Source organism: Petaurus breviceps, unplaced genomic scaffold (assembly GCF_028583685.1).
Source record: "Petaurus breviceps papuanus isolate PSGF00001 unplaced genomic scaffold, PetGlider_PUasm1.0 81, whole genome shotgun sequence".
Classification (NCBI taxonomy): Eukaryota; Metazoa; Chordata; class Mammalia; order Diprotodontia; family Petauridae; genus Petaurus; species Petaurus breviceps.
Genome location: NW_027186546.1, coordinates 1,070,397 through 1,084,289, shown reverse-complemented (window position 1 = coordinate 1,084,289; position 13,893 = coordinate 1,070,397). Strand labels below are relative to the sequence as shown.

The following is a 13,893-nucleotide window of genomic DNA, read 5'->3' as shown; positions in this document are numbered from 1 at the left end:
GAGGCTGGATCTGAACTCAGGTCCTGCTGACTCCAGGACTGGTACTCTATTCCCGGCACCATCTAGCTGCCCCAGGGCTATTAATTCTTAATGTTATTTTTTTATTATACTGTATCTACTGTTTTGTATAACCTGTTAAAAACTCAGGAAAACTCAATTCAATTGCTCTAAGAATATTATTTCATTTTAAAACACAGAAGAATTTTAAGGATAATAAAATCAGAATTTGGCCATTAATTATAACCCTTTATTTACTAAGTTTATGTGTAATTTATTCGATATGGTTTCAGGCTTCCTCCCAGACATAAGAAAAAATAAGCCAGTAGAGGACCAAGGTAAGAAGAAGTATTATGAATACTTTAGCACAGAACTGATAGTCATTTAAAATTTAGGATAGACTCAGGAGAATTGTAGGCTTAAACTAACAAGGTAAAACTTAATGAAGCAGCTATGTGAAAACAATTTCTGACTTAAAAAAAAATTTAGTGGACACTCAGTCCAATCTATACCTGAAAAAATAAGCCTATCTATAACATAACTGAAAAGTGATCACCCAGTCTTTGCATCCAGAATTTAGGTTCAAAAATCAAACTGCACAAGTATGGGGAAAGGGGATATAATTATAAAGCAGTTCATGTTAAAAGATACTAGGAGTTCTACTGAAATGTAAGTTTAATGAGTCACACAAATAACCTAATATCATCTCAAACTGAGTTGTTCCATACAAGAGAAATGATGGTTTCACTGCATGGCCACAAAACATATAAGGTATTATATCTACAAGCAAAACATTTTAAGGAAAACTCAGAAGCATTTACAGACACAGGTAAGCAATATGACTTGCTGAAGGAACTTGGGAGTAGGGCAGGGGACCGTATATGAAAACAGTATTCAAATATATGAATCAGTTGTCAGGTGAAGGCATTCCACTACAGGGAAGAAATAAAAGGGCGTTATAGGAAGGCAAATTTTAGCTCAATCTAAGTATTCCAAACAGCTTAATACAAAAATGGAATTGGTTACTTTAAGAAATAATTATTTTTCTACCACTAGAGGTCATCTTCAAGAAACAACTAGGTGAGAACTTGTGGGGAGTGTTGTAGACATGATTCAAGACACGAACAGAGGTTGGACTATGTACCTTCTGAACTTTCTTCCAACTCTAAAATTCTAAAACTGATTGCTCAGAAGTCTTAAAAAGGGAAAGGTGTTAAGCTGCTTAGGAATGTATAGGAGAGGGGAGGAAGGGTATACAGAGATTAATGAGAAAAAAATTCAAATCATAGTACCTTGTTAGTTAATTACTTCAATTTCCTTACATATAAAGCATATGGAGGCCATATCCTATAGTATGGCGATTTGGAAACAATTCTGAACAGGAAATGTGCAACAGGAATGTTTCCTGGCTACTAAAAATAAAAGGATAGTTTAAAAAGCTGGTAATTACATATTTCAAACTTCAATTGATTGTTCAATTATAATAAGCCTGATTTGTTAGTGAAGTAGAAATAAACAGGATATTCTGGGGAGACACATTTATAACTCTAGGGGCTCATTTCACTAGATTTTAAATACAACAATAGCATTGTATCTTTCTTTGTTTTGATTCATTTCTCACTAGGATTAGTCTGCAGAGTTTTAAGTACAAGACTGATACTATGTCTTTTTCTGTTTGATGCTGAATAGCTATTCTGGAATCTTACTGGGATTCTCATCTTCGGAGCAACTGTGAAATGTGGGTTACCAAAAATAAAGAATAACTACAGTAAAAATAAAATCACTATGTTTCTACAAAAGATGGTTCTTTACATTAAGATGTTTTTTTTTAAGTTTTGGTAAATGAAGACAGGAATAGTAATTTCAACATAAACAAGAATGCTAAGAATTAGACTTGTAACCAGGAAAAGCGAATTACTCAACGAGCATCATCTCCATTTTCTATATACATTGTTAAAACCCAGAAACATGTGAACATGATCTTTCCTTTCCAAACAATTTTTTCTTTTTTTCACCTATATTGTCCTAGCACAAGTGTCTTGTGCTTCATAAATGTTTGGTGGTTTGAATGGAAATTAAAGATCTTTGATCTGATCTTCATTAACTAGACATGTTACTGTCTTTCAACAAGTAAAATTTGAGGCAAATTTTTTTTTTAATGTAAGGTTTCTGGATCTTCTACTAATGATATCAGAAGCCACCAGAGGTCACTCTGACAAAATATTGACAGATGACAGCAACATCCCAAAAGATTAATCCATAATCGCCGACCGGGATCCTGAAGGGAAACATGTTTTTAGTGGAAAAAACTCTGGATTGGGAGCCAGACAATCTGAGTTTGAGCCCAGTCTTCCTCATTTACTATCTATGTGACCCTGAGAAAGTCATAAAAGCATAGATTCAGAGCCAGAGGGAACCTTAGATGTCCTCTTATAATTTTACAGATCAGAAAATTGAGGCCCAACAAAAATAAGTGACTTGAACAATGAAACACTGGCATTAAGGAGCAGACTCTTTTACTTTAATCCTCACTCAACCTATAAAGCAAAGAGAATGCTCTTATATACATCATCTCAGAGTTGTTAAAAGGCTAAACTACTTAGTATTCAAACAATATAAACTCAACTTAGTATTATCAGGAAGTAAGGAAAGGTTGAGAAACAAAGATATTTACTACAGTGGCATAGTGTGAGTCTAGAAGGTTCAGTACTTGGAAAACTAGTTCCAGAATAAATGAGGAAGACAATAAACAAAATGATCATATTGGTCTAAATATAGGCTACTTCCAAATGTGATCTAAACTTGTACCTACGGTAATTATCTCATAAAAAAGGAAAAATAAGATCAGTACACCCTAAACAGTAATGATTTTAAATTATCTATTATTTATGTATTATATATTTATATAAATTTATATTTACATAATTTATATTATATATTTATATATTATATTATATATAATTTAATGTTCACAAAAGCTCTAATATACGAACACATACACATAAAATGTGTATATATAAGTCTCATCATGGTCTGAAGGGGTTGGGTTATCACCATTTTACAGAACAGGAAACAAAGGTTAAGAAGTTAAATACCTAGAATCAGGATGAGTAACCAATGCAAGGTTTGAATCTAGGCTTTCCTGACTCCAAGTCCAATAATTTGCCATCACTATATGCCATGCTGACTGTCTCTCAAGAGCCAACCACATTACTTCCTACTCAAGAAGCTTTGGAATAAAATACAAACTATATGCATGCATGTTTTTCCTACTAGAATGTAAGGTCCTTGAAGTCAGGAACTATTTCCATTTTTATCTTTGTATTCCCAGTACTTAACACAGTGCTTGCTACACTGTAGGTACTTAATAAATATTTGTTGAATTAAATTATAGGCCATAATTTTGATTTTATACAAAACAGAAATGGCAATATATTTAGACCAATATGGCATCTCATTTATTTTGTATTTATATCATTCTTTAATTTATCATAATAACAAATGGATAATCTTAAGGATGGAGTACATTATCAAATTCTAACTATTATTTGGCAAGTGTACCTATCTTACCTTTTCAAGGAAGAAAATATCATTTACTAATGACTTGCACAAGTCTTTGGGGGCAAGTCAACCAAATCTTAAAACTTGAAATCTCTTATTATCAATCTACTGAAAATATGTTCTCCAAAGGAGGGAAAAAAGATCCCCTTTTATCAAATCAAATGGTCAATTTTCATTACTCATCATTTTTAACTTTGTCTAAAGCACCTGACAAGTGTTAATCCTGAGTCTCTATCCTCAGCTTCCAATACTCTATATTCTCCAGGTTTTCCTCCTTTCTATCCTGACTGATACTTTTATAGGCTCTCTTCTTCCCAACACTGATTCACTGTCAATGCACTCATAAGATTCTGTCATTGGCCCTCTCTTTCCTTCTCTAGCTAAAATCTCTTCAATCTCATCCACTCAAATGTTTTTTTTTTCAATCAATGCAGGAGACTCATCAATCTCTAATTTGAACTCCTACCTTGTATTTATTTTAACTGACTGCTTTAAACTCTTCTTTCTCTTAAACCCCAACTTCTCTACTGTTAAAACTGCCACCCAAACTAGAAGCTTCAAAGTCACCTTTTGATTATTTCTTCTCCTGAGAACCCATACCACAAATCCAAACAGTTGCCAAGTTCTACAAAAACTTGGGAGGCAGTGTGGCACTGGATTTAGTATTAGAGTATTTGGCCCTGAATCCTAACTGTCCCTTATTTGCCTATGTGATATTGGACAAGTCACTTGGCCTCTGTGGGCCTTAGTTTCCTCATCTATAAAATAAAAAGTAGGATCTGAGGACCTCTAAGATCCTTTACAATTCTACAGCTACAATCTTAAAATAATCCTACCTCCAAGATCATCTTTTCTGATTCTCCCCTCCCTAGCTGAGTGCCTCCCACACTTCCAAAACGTCATCATTATTTTGTACCTGTATTTCTATTGGCAGATGTTGTCTCCTCCAACATAATGTTAAATTCCTTGAAAGAACTACTTCACTTATGTCTTTGTACTCCCTAGCAAAAAGCACTTCCTTATTGGTTCTCTTTTTCATCATACCACTTTAACCACTCTAATTTAAGCTCAATCTTCATGCCTAGGAGAGATCAAGATAGTGTGATTTAGCAGAAAGAACACAGGACTCAAAGTCAAAAGACTTGGAGTTCTGGCTCTGATGCTGCCCCACAAACAACTTTAGTAAAGTGCCCTAATAGTTCCCCAACTACAATCTGGTAACGATAATAATATATGATCTGTGCTACAGGGTCTATATGTGAAAAAGGTGTTTTGTAAACCTTAAAAACTTTATATAACTGCAAACTATTATTGTACTTATCCTGAGGGCCACACCCTAGTCTAGCCCACTACTTGAGGGCAGAGCCAAGTCTACCGGATAGCAATTATTTACCAATGCCAAGTCACCATTCCCTTCTTTCTAAAAGCATTCAGACCCTGGCTCAGTCTTCATCTCTATCCCCACTTTCTTTTCTTATACTAGAAAAATTCAACATATATATTCATGTTCTCACAAACATCATAATCTCTTAAGCTCCTCTATCTCACCAATATCCATGACATCATACTCCTCCACTCCACCTCACTAACACATTAGGATAGTAAGCTGCTTGATCTCACCACCACCCTCAAGTGTTCCACTTCTAACCATAAAGTCTGTAATTCTGTTGTCAGATCATAACTTTATTTCATATCTTTCTCTGCCTCCCTACTCCCTAAACCAGGGGTGGGAAACTTGAAGCCTCAAGACCACATGTGACCCTCTAGGTCCTAGGGTGTAGCCTTTTGACTGAGTCCAAGTTTTACAGAACAAATCCTTTTATTAAGGGAATTTACTCTGTGAAGTTTGCATTCAGTCAAAGGGCTGCACATAAGGACCTAGAGGGCCACATGTGGCCTCAAGGCTGTAGGTTCTCCACCCAGCCCAAAACCTGTTTTTAATCTTCACTGTGGCTAATTTCTCTTCCTCCACTTCCCAACCCTGACCCTACAGTTCAGGGCTTGTTAAACTTTTTCAACTCAGGACCCCTTCAGTGCTTCTTAAACTGTAGGTCGGGACCCCCCAGTTTTAAAAAATAGTTCACCAGTTCAAATCAATACTATTCTCTATCTTCAAATCCTTTAACCCCTCCAACCTATCAATGCTCATACCCTGCAAAATGATCCACATCTGATGCTCTTCCTTACATGCTACTAAACAACTAGAGGAAACCATGCCACCAAGCTGTCTAGGTCCACTAAAATTTGTTACTGAACCTCAGCAGGACCTTCATTACAGCAAAGCAGTCTTTTCATTCCTTTCTAATTGATTCTCTATCCCACTCACTGCAGTAACTATCTAAAACTTCCCCGAGTCTCTCACACAATTCCTTCCCCCAATCTGGACCATGAGGACCTCTCTATCTTTTACTGAGAATATAAGAGAACTTCCTCTTCTGCCCTTGTGTCTCCAAACTCCTATTTGTCTAAGCTCTTCACAATCTTCCTCCAACCTATCTCTATTGACACATTTTTCATTATTTCCCTTAACACACTCTAACAGCTACAGTAACCTACTGACAATACCCTGTATCCAACATTCCATTTTCTGTCTCACATGCTTTTGCATAGAGTATCCCTCATGTCTAGAATGATTTCCCATTTCACCAAGGCTGAATTCATTCAAGGCTTAGATCAAGATCATTTTCTAATGGAAACCTTTTGTGTTCTCTCTCCTCCAGCTCATCCCTGCACCACCCCCCACCCTCCACCCCATTTTGTTACCACTCTCCCAATCCACTAAAAGTATTTGGTAATTGTTTTGCATATGTTTTGTATTTACTTATGTATATGCTGTTTCCTCCTAATAAATTCCTTGAGGGTCAGGGCTACTCTATAATTTTTGTCTTTTTTAATGCCCACAGTCTTACATATTACCTGGCACAAACTAGGTGCTTAATAATTGTTTTCACTGATCTCACAGCTACTACTTTCTTAATGTTAATCTATAAATTTATCACATAGCAGAACAAAAAACTAAGAATGCTATAAGGTACTCAGTCAGTTTAAGGGGCAACTTTTGTAAAGCAGGGGAGGTGGAAATTAATTTGAAAATGTTTAAATAAAGTTCTGTTGCTAATTGTATTCTGGAAGCTTTACTGTTATATAAAACAGTAAGTAAGCAAAAGTATTAATCTAGAGTCTTTTGCTTGTGGAAGAGAAAAATGGTCTCAAGCCACCAATCCTAAAATCTTTCCTAAAGGCAAAGATTTAAGTATACTCCTTCAGAGGGATTCCTAAAGGTAACTTTTTAAAAATATGAATGTTTTAGTATTATTTGCCAAGGAAACAGGGATAAGACGGTGTTTAAAAAGACAGAAAAACATTTTAGTACGTAAGAAAAAGTATTACGATTTTTTAGTTCACAATTATACTTGATTTTTTTTAAGTTTGTTCTGTGGAAAAAATATGCAGCACAAGAAACTTGGAAAATAAATATATGGGAAGGTTAAAAAACAAACCTCTATTTAGAAACAAATACTTTTTTCGGTTAACTTGTAATTAAATATAAAGCTGAGTTTCCACTTCAAATGTAAGATGAAGTCCCCTTAATTTAAATTATACTATGTAAAGTATGTGTTAACAGGCCTTGCACTAAATTTAAAAGATAAGACACGGCTTTCATTGCATACCAATGTTTTCATTTACAAACAGCATTGAGATCCGGTCATTAGCATAATGTTTAATATATGGGTATTACAAATATTACACAGTAAAATACAATTTTAAAGAACACTGTCAGGTTTTCATATACATGTATATGTATATTCATGTTAGGAACACCCCCCAGCAAAACTGCAATTTTTATTTTCCCATAAATACATAAAACTAGTTTATTATAACAGCTACCAGCATATTTTAAAAAGCTAAATTATGCCTCCCTCCCCATAGGAAAAAACTCTCCTTCATGTTTAGAAGGAAGCAAGAGCCAAACAACTATCTGAAAAGCTTATGTGATATCAACTAACCTTGACAGTGTTCCTTTGATTTAAAGTCATATAACTGAACATCTTTTAAACTTCTGGATTAATATATTCCCAACTTAAAAATGACAAGAGATGGAAAGAAATATTTTTTAAATTGGTGACTTTTTGATATATGATTAATAATATCTTACCAGGATGGCTATCTAGGTTGGCATTTTCGACAAAATTTTTCTTCTAAAATACTATTGTCAAGTAAGAAACAAAGTAGCTATCTTCAAAGACATTCTTTTTAATTATAAAATGCAGCCAATTGCATCATTACCCAATATAATGAAAATATGTTCACAAGAGTTTTCTTTTTGCCCAAAACATTTTACTTTAAAATACTAACCCCAAACCACCTGATCCAAACTATATAATACAACTAAGTCTTAGAAGTTTTATATTCAAACTTCCGAACTAGTTTTTAAAATACAAATATTCTAGGCGTTGGTTTTTACGACAAAGTATAAGCAACAACCAAAATATCCTACCTCCAAGAAGTATATTGTCTACCTCACAAATACCTCAAAGGAAAAAAAAAAACTATCAAACATCTTTAATGAGAATATGCCTACATACTTCAGAAGACAGGAATAAAATGATCAAGTGTAAGAAGCATTAGAAAACAACTTCACCACTGAGAACTGTTCTCTGGCACCAAATTATGTGACAAGTCAGAATAAAAAAACTGAAAACAGGAAACCTAATTTGCTCCTAAGTCTGCTGTCCTTCCAATGTTGAAAATAAAAATCTATGAATTAATACCAGGTGTAATGGGAATGCAAATTTGGAAGATCTTCCCTGCCCCTAGGCTAAAGTGCACCTGAAGCCTGGAGTGGGAGGCTTGTTTTTCAGTAGATACTTTTTGATTGGCCAGTGGGTCCAAAAGGTCGTTACATTCTCTGAGCCAGGAGAAGGCTATATAAGCCCTGATGTGTAGCTTTGTTTTGGGACTCACTTTGAGAAGTGTTCTGTGATTTGATATAGATTCTGGGAAGCCGTTGTTGAGAGTCCCCCGGCTTTGAAAAACCCAGATGTGGAAACCCAGATGTTGATTGGGTATGGATGTAATGGTTGGACAGTTTGGAAATCTGTCCTACTTGATCTGTTTCTGTCGTGATAATTCTGCCTGTATGCTTTGAAGTTCGGGGTGCTGACCTCTTTCCCCTGAATAAGGTAAACGATATATGTCTGACTGATTAAAATAATCTTGTTAACCCATTTTGAGTTGCTTTCCTTTAACAAAGCAGATCCAAGAACCTGTGGTAGCAGCAAACCCTGGGAACACTGGGGTGCTTGCTGCTACACCAGGCAACATTACATTAATGAAAAAAAAAAACTCTCTTTACCACTAGGGAAACTTCTAAACTATGCATCCAACAAGTTTTACAACTAAATTTTTACAATATTAAAAATTTAAGTACGTCTTAAATTTAAAAAATCTGACAGTTTCTAAAATGCAAACTACTTAATAACTCAGTTCAATCCTGATTAATATATATACAAATATAGATAGAAATGCTAATTTACCTCAGCTAGTTTCATTTATCAAGAATATAAGACCTCATGTGTTTTATATCTATGCATTTCAATTAAAATCATGTATACTGGTAGAGAGCCAATGAATCAGACTAACATAAGTAAATTTACTTACTGCTAGGTCAGATACCTACCTTGTTTCTCATTGTAGATTATATTCTTACACAACAGGTCATTATGACAAAGCACAACTGGTGAGCCCAGGTTTGAAAGTATCTCCTTCATCCACGTCATCTCCTCCTGAAGAACATGTGGACTTGGCACATCTTTTACAAACCTTTCAAGTTTAAAAGATAATTTTACATTATATCTTCTTTGTCCTTTTCCAAAATTTAAATTTTTAAATGTTTTGAATCCCATGATTTACGCTACATTTTGTCAGATATAACACAAAACTAAAGATGGATAAAAGGTTAATAACAGTTTATGTTTATATAGTTATATGAAGGCTATAAAGTATTTTATATGATATCATATTTAAGCCTATTAACAACCCAGTAAATAAAGTTCTGTATTCACTATCATTATCTGCATTGCATAGCTGGAATTTGAAGTTATTGACCTTAAGGGATGAGGAAACTTGGGATCAAGCAGGCTATGTGACTAGTTATACACACACACACACACACACACACATGCACACGCACACTCGCTCACACACACACACACACACACACTTCCCCCCTAAGGGGTTTCTGAAGATGTGAAAAATATCATAAAGGGCTTCATCAAAGTGATTCTAAAATAAATAAATACATAAAGTGGCACAGAAAACATGTTTTAAAAAAACAGATTTTGCAAACATTAGTGTCCTTCACTTAGAGCAACAATTAATTTCATTAGCTGCTGGATTTTAAAACTCCTGGCTAGTTTCCTATTTATATCGTATTTTGTATAAAGTTATGCCTTTACTTAATTCTAACACTTTTCAAAGAGAAAATCTATTTCTTGCTTGTCTTTGCTGCTACTAACCATAAAGGGTACTCTGAAGCATTTAAACATAAATCTCTAAATGCACCTGTAAATTTAAATAAATGTAAACTTTTCTGATTTAATGTTACTATTATTCAGAGTCTGTCACTAAAATATTTGCATATTATAATCTATGTTCTAAAACTTTATCAACAAAAATAATCAAAATACATAGAAAAAATGTGCTTTTAAAAAGAATATTTTAATTCTAAAAATCATAAAGTCAACTGAAAACTAAAGAAACAGTTATGTATCACAGTGACTGGGTACAGTTCCAGTAATTAAACTAATATGGAAAACTATACTTAAAAACCTTAATTTTCATAAAATACTGGCATTTCATTATTATTATAAAGTCACAACAGTCTTACTTCCAGTACATTGTAGTATTTCTATATTAAGTCATGGCACCTAAGTCAAAGCAAATTATAATGTAGCACCTATTGGAGGAAGATCTTAATGATTAATAGGATAGATACCAGTTGATGGGAATCTCAAAAACACATTCATCACTACCCCACTACCAGCCTTTTCTTATTATTTAGGTCTCTTCAATACCATCTAATTGTCAGGAATCATCCCTGATTTTTCTTAAATGCAAAAGCAAAATCCTATAAGGATTTCCTCCATAGAAAACCCAATACTTAATTTTGAAATGCTATCTGCTACAGTAAGTCAGCACAAAATTCAAATAATTTCCACAACTTTAAGTGCACTAGTTTTTACCTTTTATTAATATCTTCATCAGCAAATTCTGTGGGAATAAGAGAGAAATATTTCCCCATCTTTAGCCACAGATTAGATTTGGGGATCCAGCCATTGTGTGCATGTATAGCGTGAATTTTGGCAAGGTGACGGGCAATTAACCTGTTTATAAACAAAACAAAATAAATTATATATAAGTATACAAGCTTAAAAAACCTGAATTATTTATAGATCAGTTACTAAAATACACACTGTTTTAAGGCTTTTTCAATATAACTATTAAATATTTGCACATACCCCACATGTTGTATGGGCTAAAGCCATATATTTAATAGTAGTTATGGTGTACTGTTAGTTAAAAATAAATGACATCTCATCATGTTAAAATTTAAAAAACTTAAAGCATTTATGGAAATAGGAATTTTTATTCATGAAAATCTGTAGAGCAATCCCAAAACAGTGTCTTGATACTAGGCCCACAGACAAATATATAGACCCATAGATCAGGCCTGACTCCAAAGACAAAGTTCTGGTGGAGAAATGAGCCCTTTTCAACTATGTCTAAGGTACACGTTTTATGGAGGCAGCATGGTATTAGTGAAAAGAACACTGGAGTAAGAATCTGGAGACCAAAGTTTTGAGTTCTGCTCTGCTATTAACTGGCTATGTATTTTTAAGGGCTATATGGAGTGTTCAGGGAGGGCTAGCACCTCCAAGATGAGGGCTTGCCTTAGCCCTTTTCAGGGCTGCTAATCCACCTCTGGTGTCCACCTTTCACCCAACACTCACTTTTGGCTCCTAGAAGCTATAGCCTATATGCAGCAGCCACACCCCAGTAAAACTGTCTTGGCAGACAGGCTAAACCAGGTTAACTGACAGGTCTCGAGCCTGTCAGTGAGTTAGGGGGATGTCTACTCCAAGCACATGAAAACTTCCCCTAGCAGAGTGGGTGCATGAGAACAATTTGTTTCGTAGCCATGAAGGTGGCTGAAGCAGGTGCTTCAGAGTGCTTAGGGCTTGATCAGACATTGAAGATGCCAAGGTCATACAGTGCAACCTAGCCAGTAGTCCTGACTTTTGTCTTGCCACTAGACTTTGATGAATCTGGAAAACAGAGGCTAATGACTTTGTATGACTTCACTTAAATACATTTCTTGTGCAAGTCAAGACCTCACTCTGTGATATCACTTATCCTCTCTGAAAATGAAGGATGAAAAACAATATAATCAATCAAATCATGAAAGAGCCATGGGTTTTAATTTTCTCAACTCTAAAAAAGAGGATTAACTAGATGATCTCAAATATTCTATGGCTGTAATATAACTTTTAGATGTTTCTCAAAGGTATAACTTGAAATCTAAAAAATCCTTCTGAGCTGAGTCACCATGACTAAAAGGCAGAGAACATTAAACAAAAATTTTTAAACTTACTTCTACACATCATTTCAAAAGTAGTTACTTTAAGTGAATCTTGCATTTTGAACACCACAGATTTTCAGCAACATACACACAAAAAAAAATGTTTAATTCATAATATTACACATTGCTACAAATACAGGACCAAATATGGACTAGTAAAGCGAAAAATTATCATCTCATCCTGCAGTGTTTGTGAGTAATGTAAACAAACTATCATGAACATCTACTGCAAAGGATAAAAAACTAGAGAAATTACAAGAGAGAAAGAGTCCCCAAATTGAGTCAACATTAACCTTGATATTTAGTAATGTCTATTGAACCAAAGCTAAGGGAAAAACATGAAAAATGTTAAAATATATGATTCAGGATTTAAAAATGAAAGAGAAAAAAGCCCCTGAAAAGCATCACTCCTATCCATTATGAATACTTACTTTTTTCAAGGAGTGAACTGGAATGCACTGAATGTGGCAATACCTAACAATACCAAAAAAAAAAATGGCCTAAAAAGAATAGACCTATATGTACAAAAATATTTATAGCAGCTCTTTTTGTGGTGGCAAAGAATTGGACACTGAGGGGATGATCATCAGTTGGGGAATGGCTGAAAAGTTGTGGTCTATGATTCTGATGGGAGTACTGTAAGAAATGATAAGGGGGAGGGGAGGTGCAGGAAAACATGTCAAGACCTATATGAACTGATGCAAAATGAAGTGAGAAGAACTGGGAAATCACTGTGCCCAGTAACAACAACGTTATAATAATAGTCAACTGTGGAAGCTATGGCTATTCTGATCAATAACAGTGATCCAAGACAATTCCAAAGGACACATGATGAAAAAATGCTATCCCACCTCCAGAAAGAGAACTGAGGAACTGAATACAAACTGAAGTATAATTTCTCACTTTATTTGGAAATATGGCAAATATGGAAAAGTTTTGTATAATTTCACATGTATAATTGACATCATATTGCTTGCTTTCTCAGTGAATATGTGAGGGAGGGAACTTGGAACTCAAAATTTAAAAAGAATGTCAAAAATAAATAAGTTTTATATTTAAATAGGGAGAAATAAAAAAAAATTTCAAAATCAGCTCTGTGAAGTCAGATCATCAACTTGGTAAAGCAAAAGTAAAAATCAAAACCAGATTAGAGTCTTGTCTAAGACTAGAGAAAATTCAAGAACTACTAACTGGCCCCTCTATTCTTAAAACTATTCAGAAAAACTAACAAAAACAAAAAACCTTATGATCTGGCTCTGAAAATTTTCAAGTGGTTATGAGACAATGAAATTTTACAGCAAGAACAATTCAGTTAAAAGTATATCACCTGTGTTCTTAATTGCTACTTGTAAAAAAAAAAAAAACATTTTTTCAAAACTCTAATTTATAAAGCTTTACTAATTTAAAACTTGTAATAACTAGTTATGGCTAGGTTAAAGTATATATTTTCATGACATATGAAAAAAGGATGTCAGGAAACTAAATGATACGACTGGAAGAGTGTTTAGCCTACACAAAAGAACAAAAATGCCTCTCTCCTCCCCCATCGAAATGCCTTGTTCCACAGCCCTTTATTATAGTAAATCCAGCAAGACGTTGCAATCTTTTATATGTTACTAAAGCACATATGTGAGCATAAATGAATGACTGAATAAACATCTTTATGTGTTTACTATGCACTAAGTACTAGAGAT

At 34.3% G+C, this 13,893-nt stretch overlaps 1 protein-coding gene across 1 annotated transcript in view; it reads right to left on the bottom strand.

The window, feature by feature from the left end:
* Positions 1 to 13,893, bottom strand: part of LOC138176103 (ethanolamine kinase 1) — a 76,931-nt gene that overhangs the window by 21,613 nt on the left and 41,425 nt on the right. The window contains exons 3-4 of the mRNA XM_069106849.1: positions 10,803 to 10,943; positions 9,239 to 9,381 (exon numbers count right to left, since the gene is read on the bottom strand). Coding sequence (XP_068962950.1) covers positions 9,239 to 9,381; positions 10,803 to 10,943 — 284 coding nt within the window. The remainder of the gene's footprint in view (positions 1 to 9,238; positions 9,382 to 10,802; positions 10,944 to 13,893) is intronic.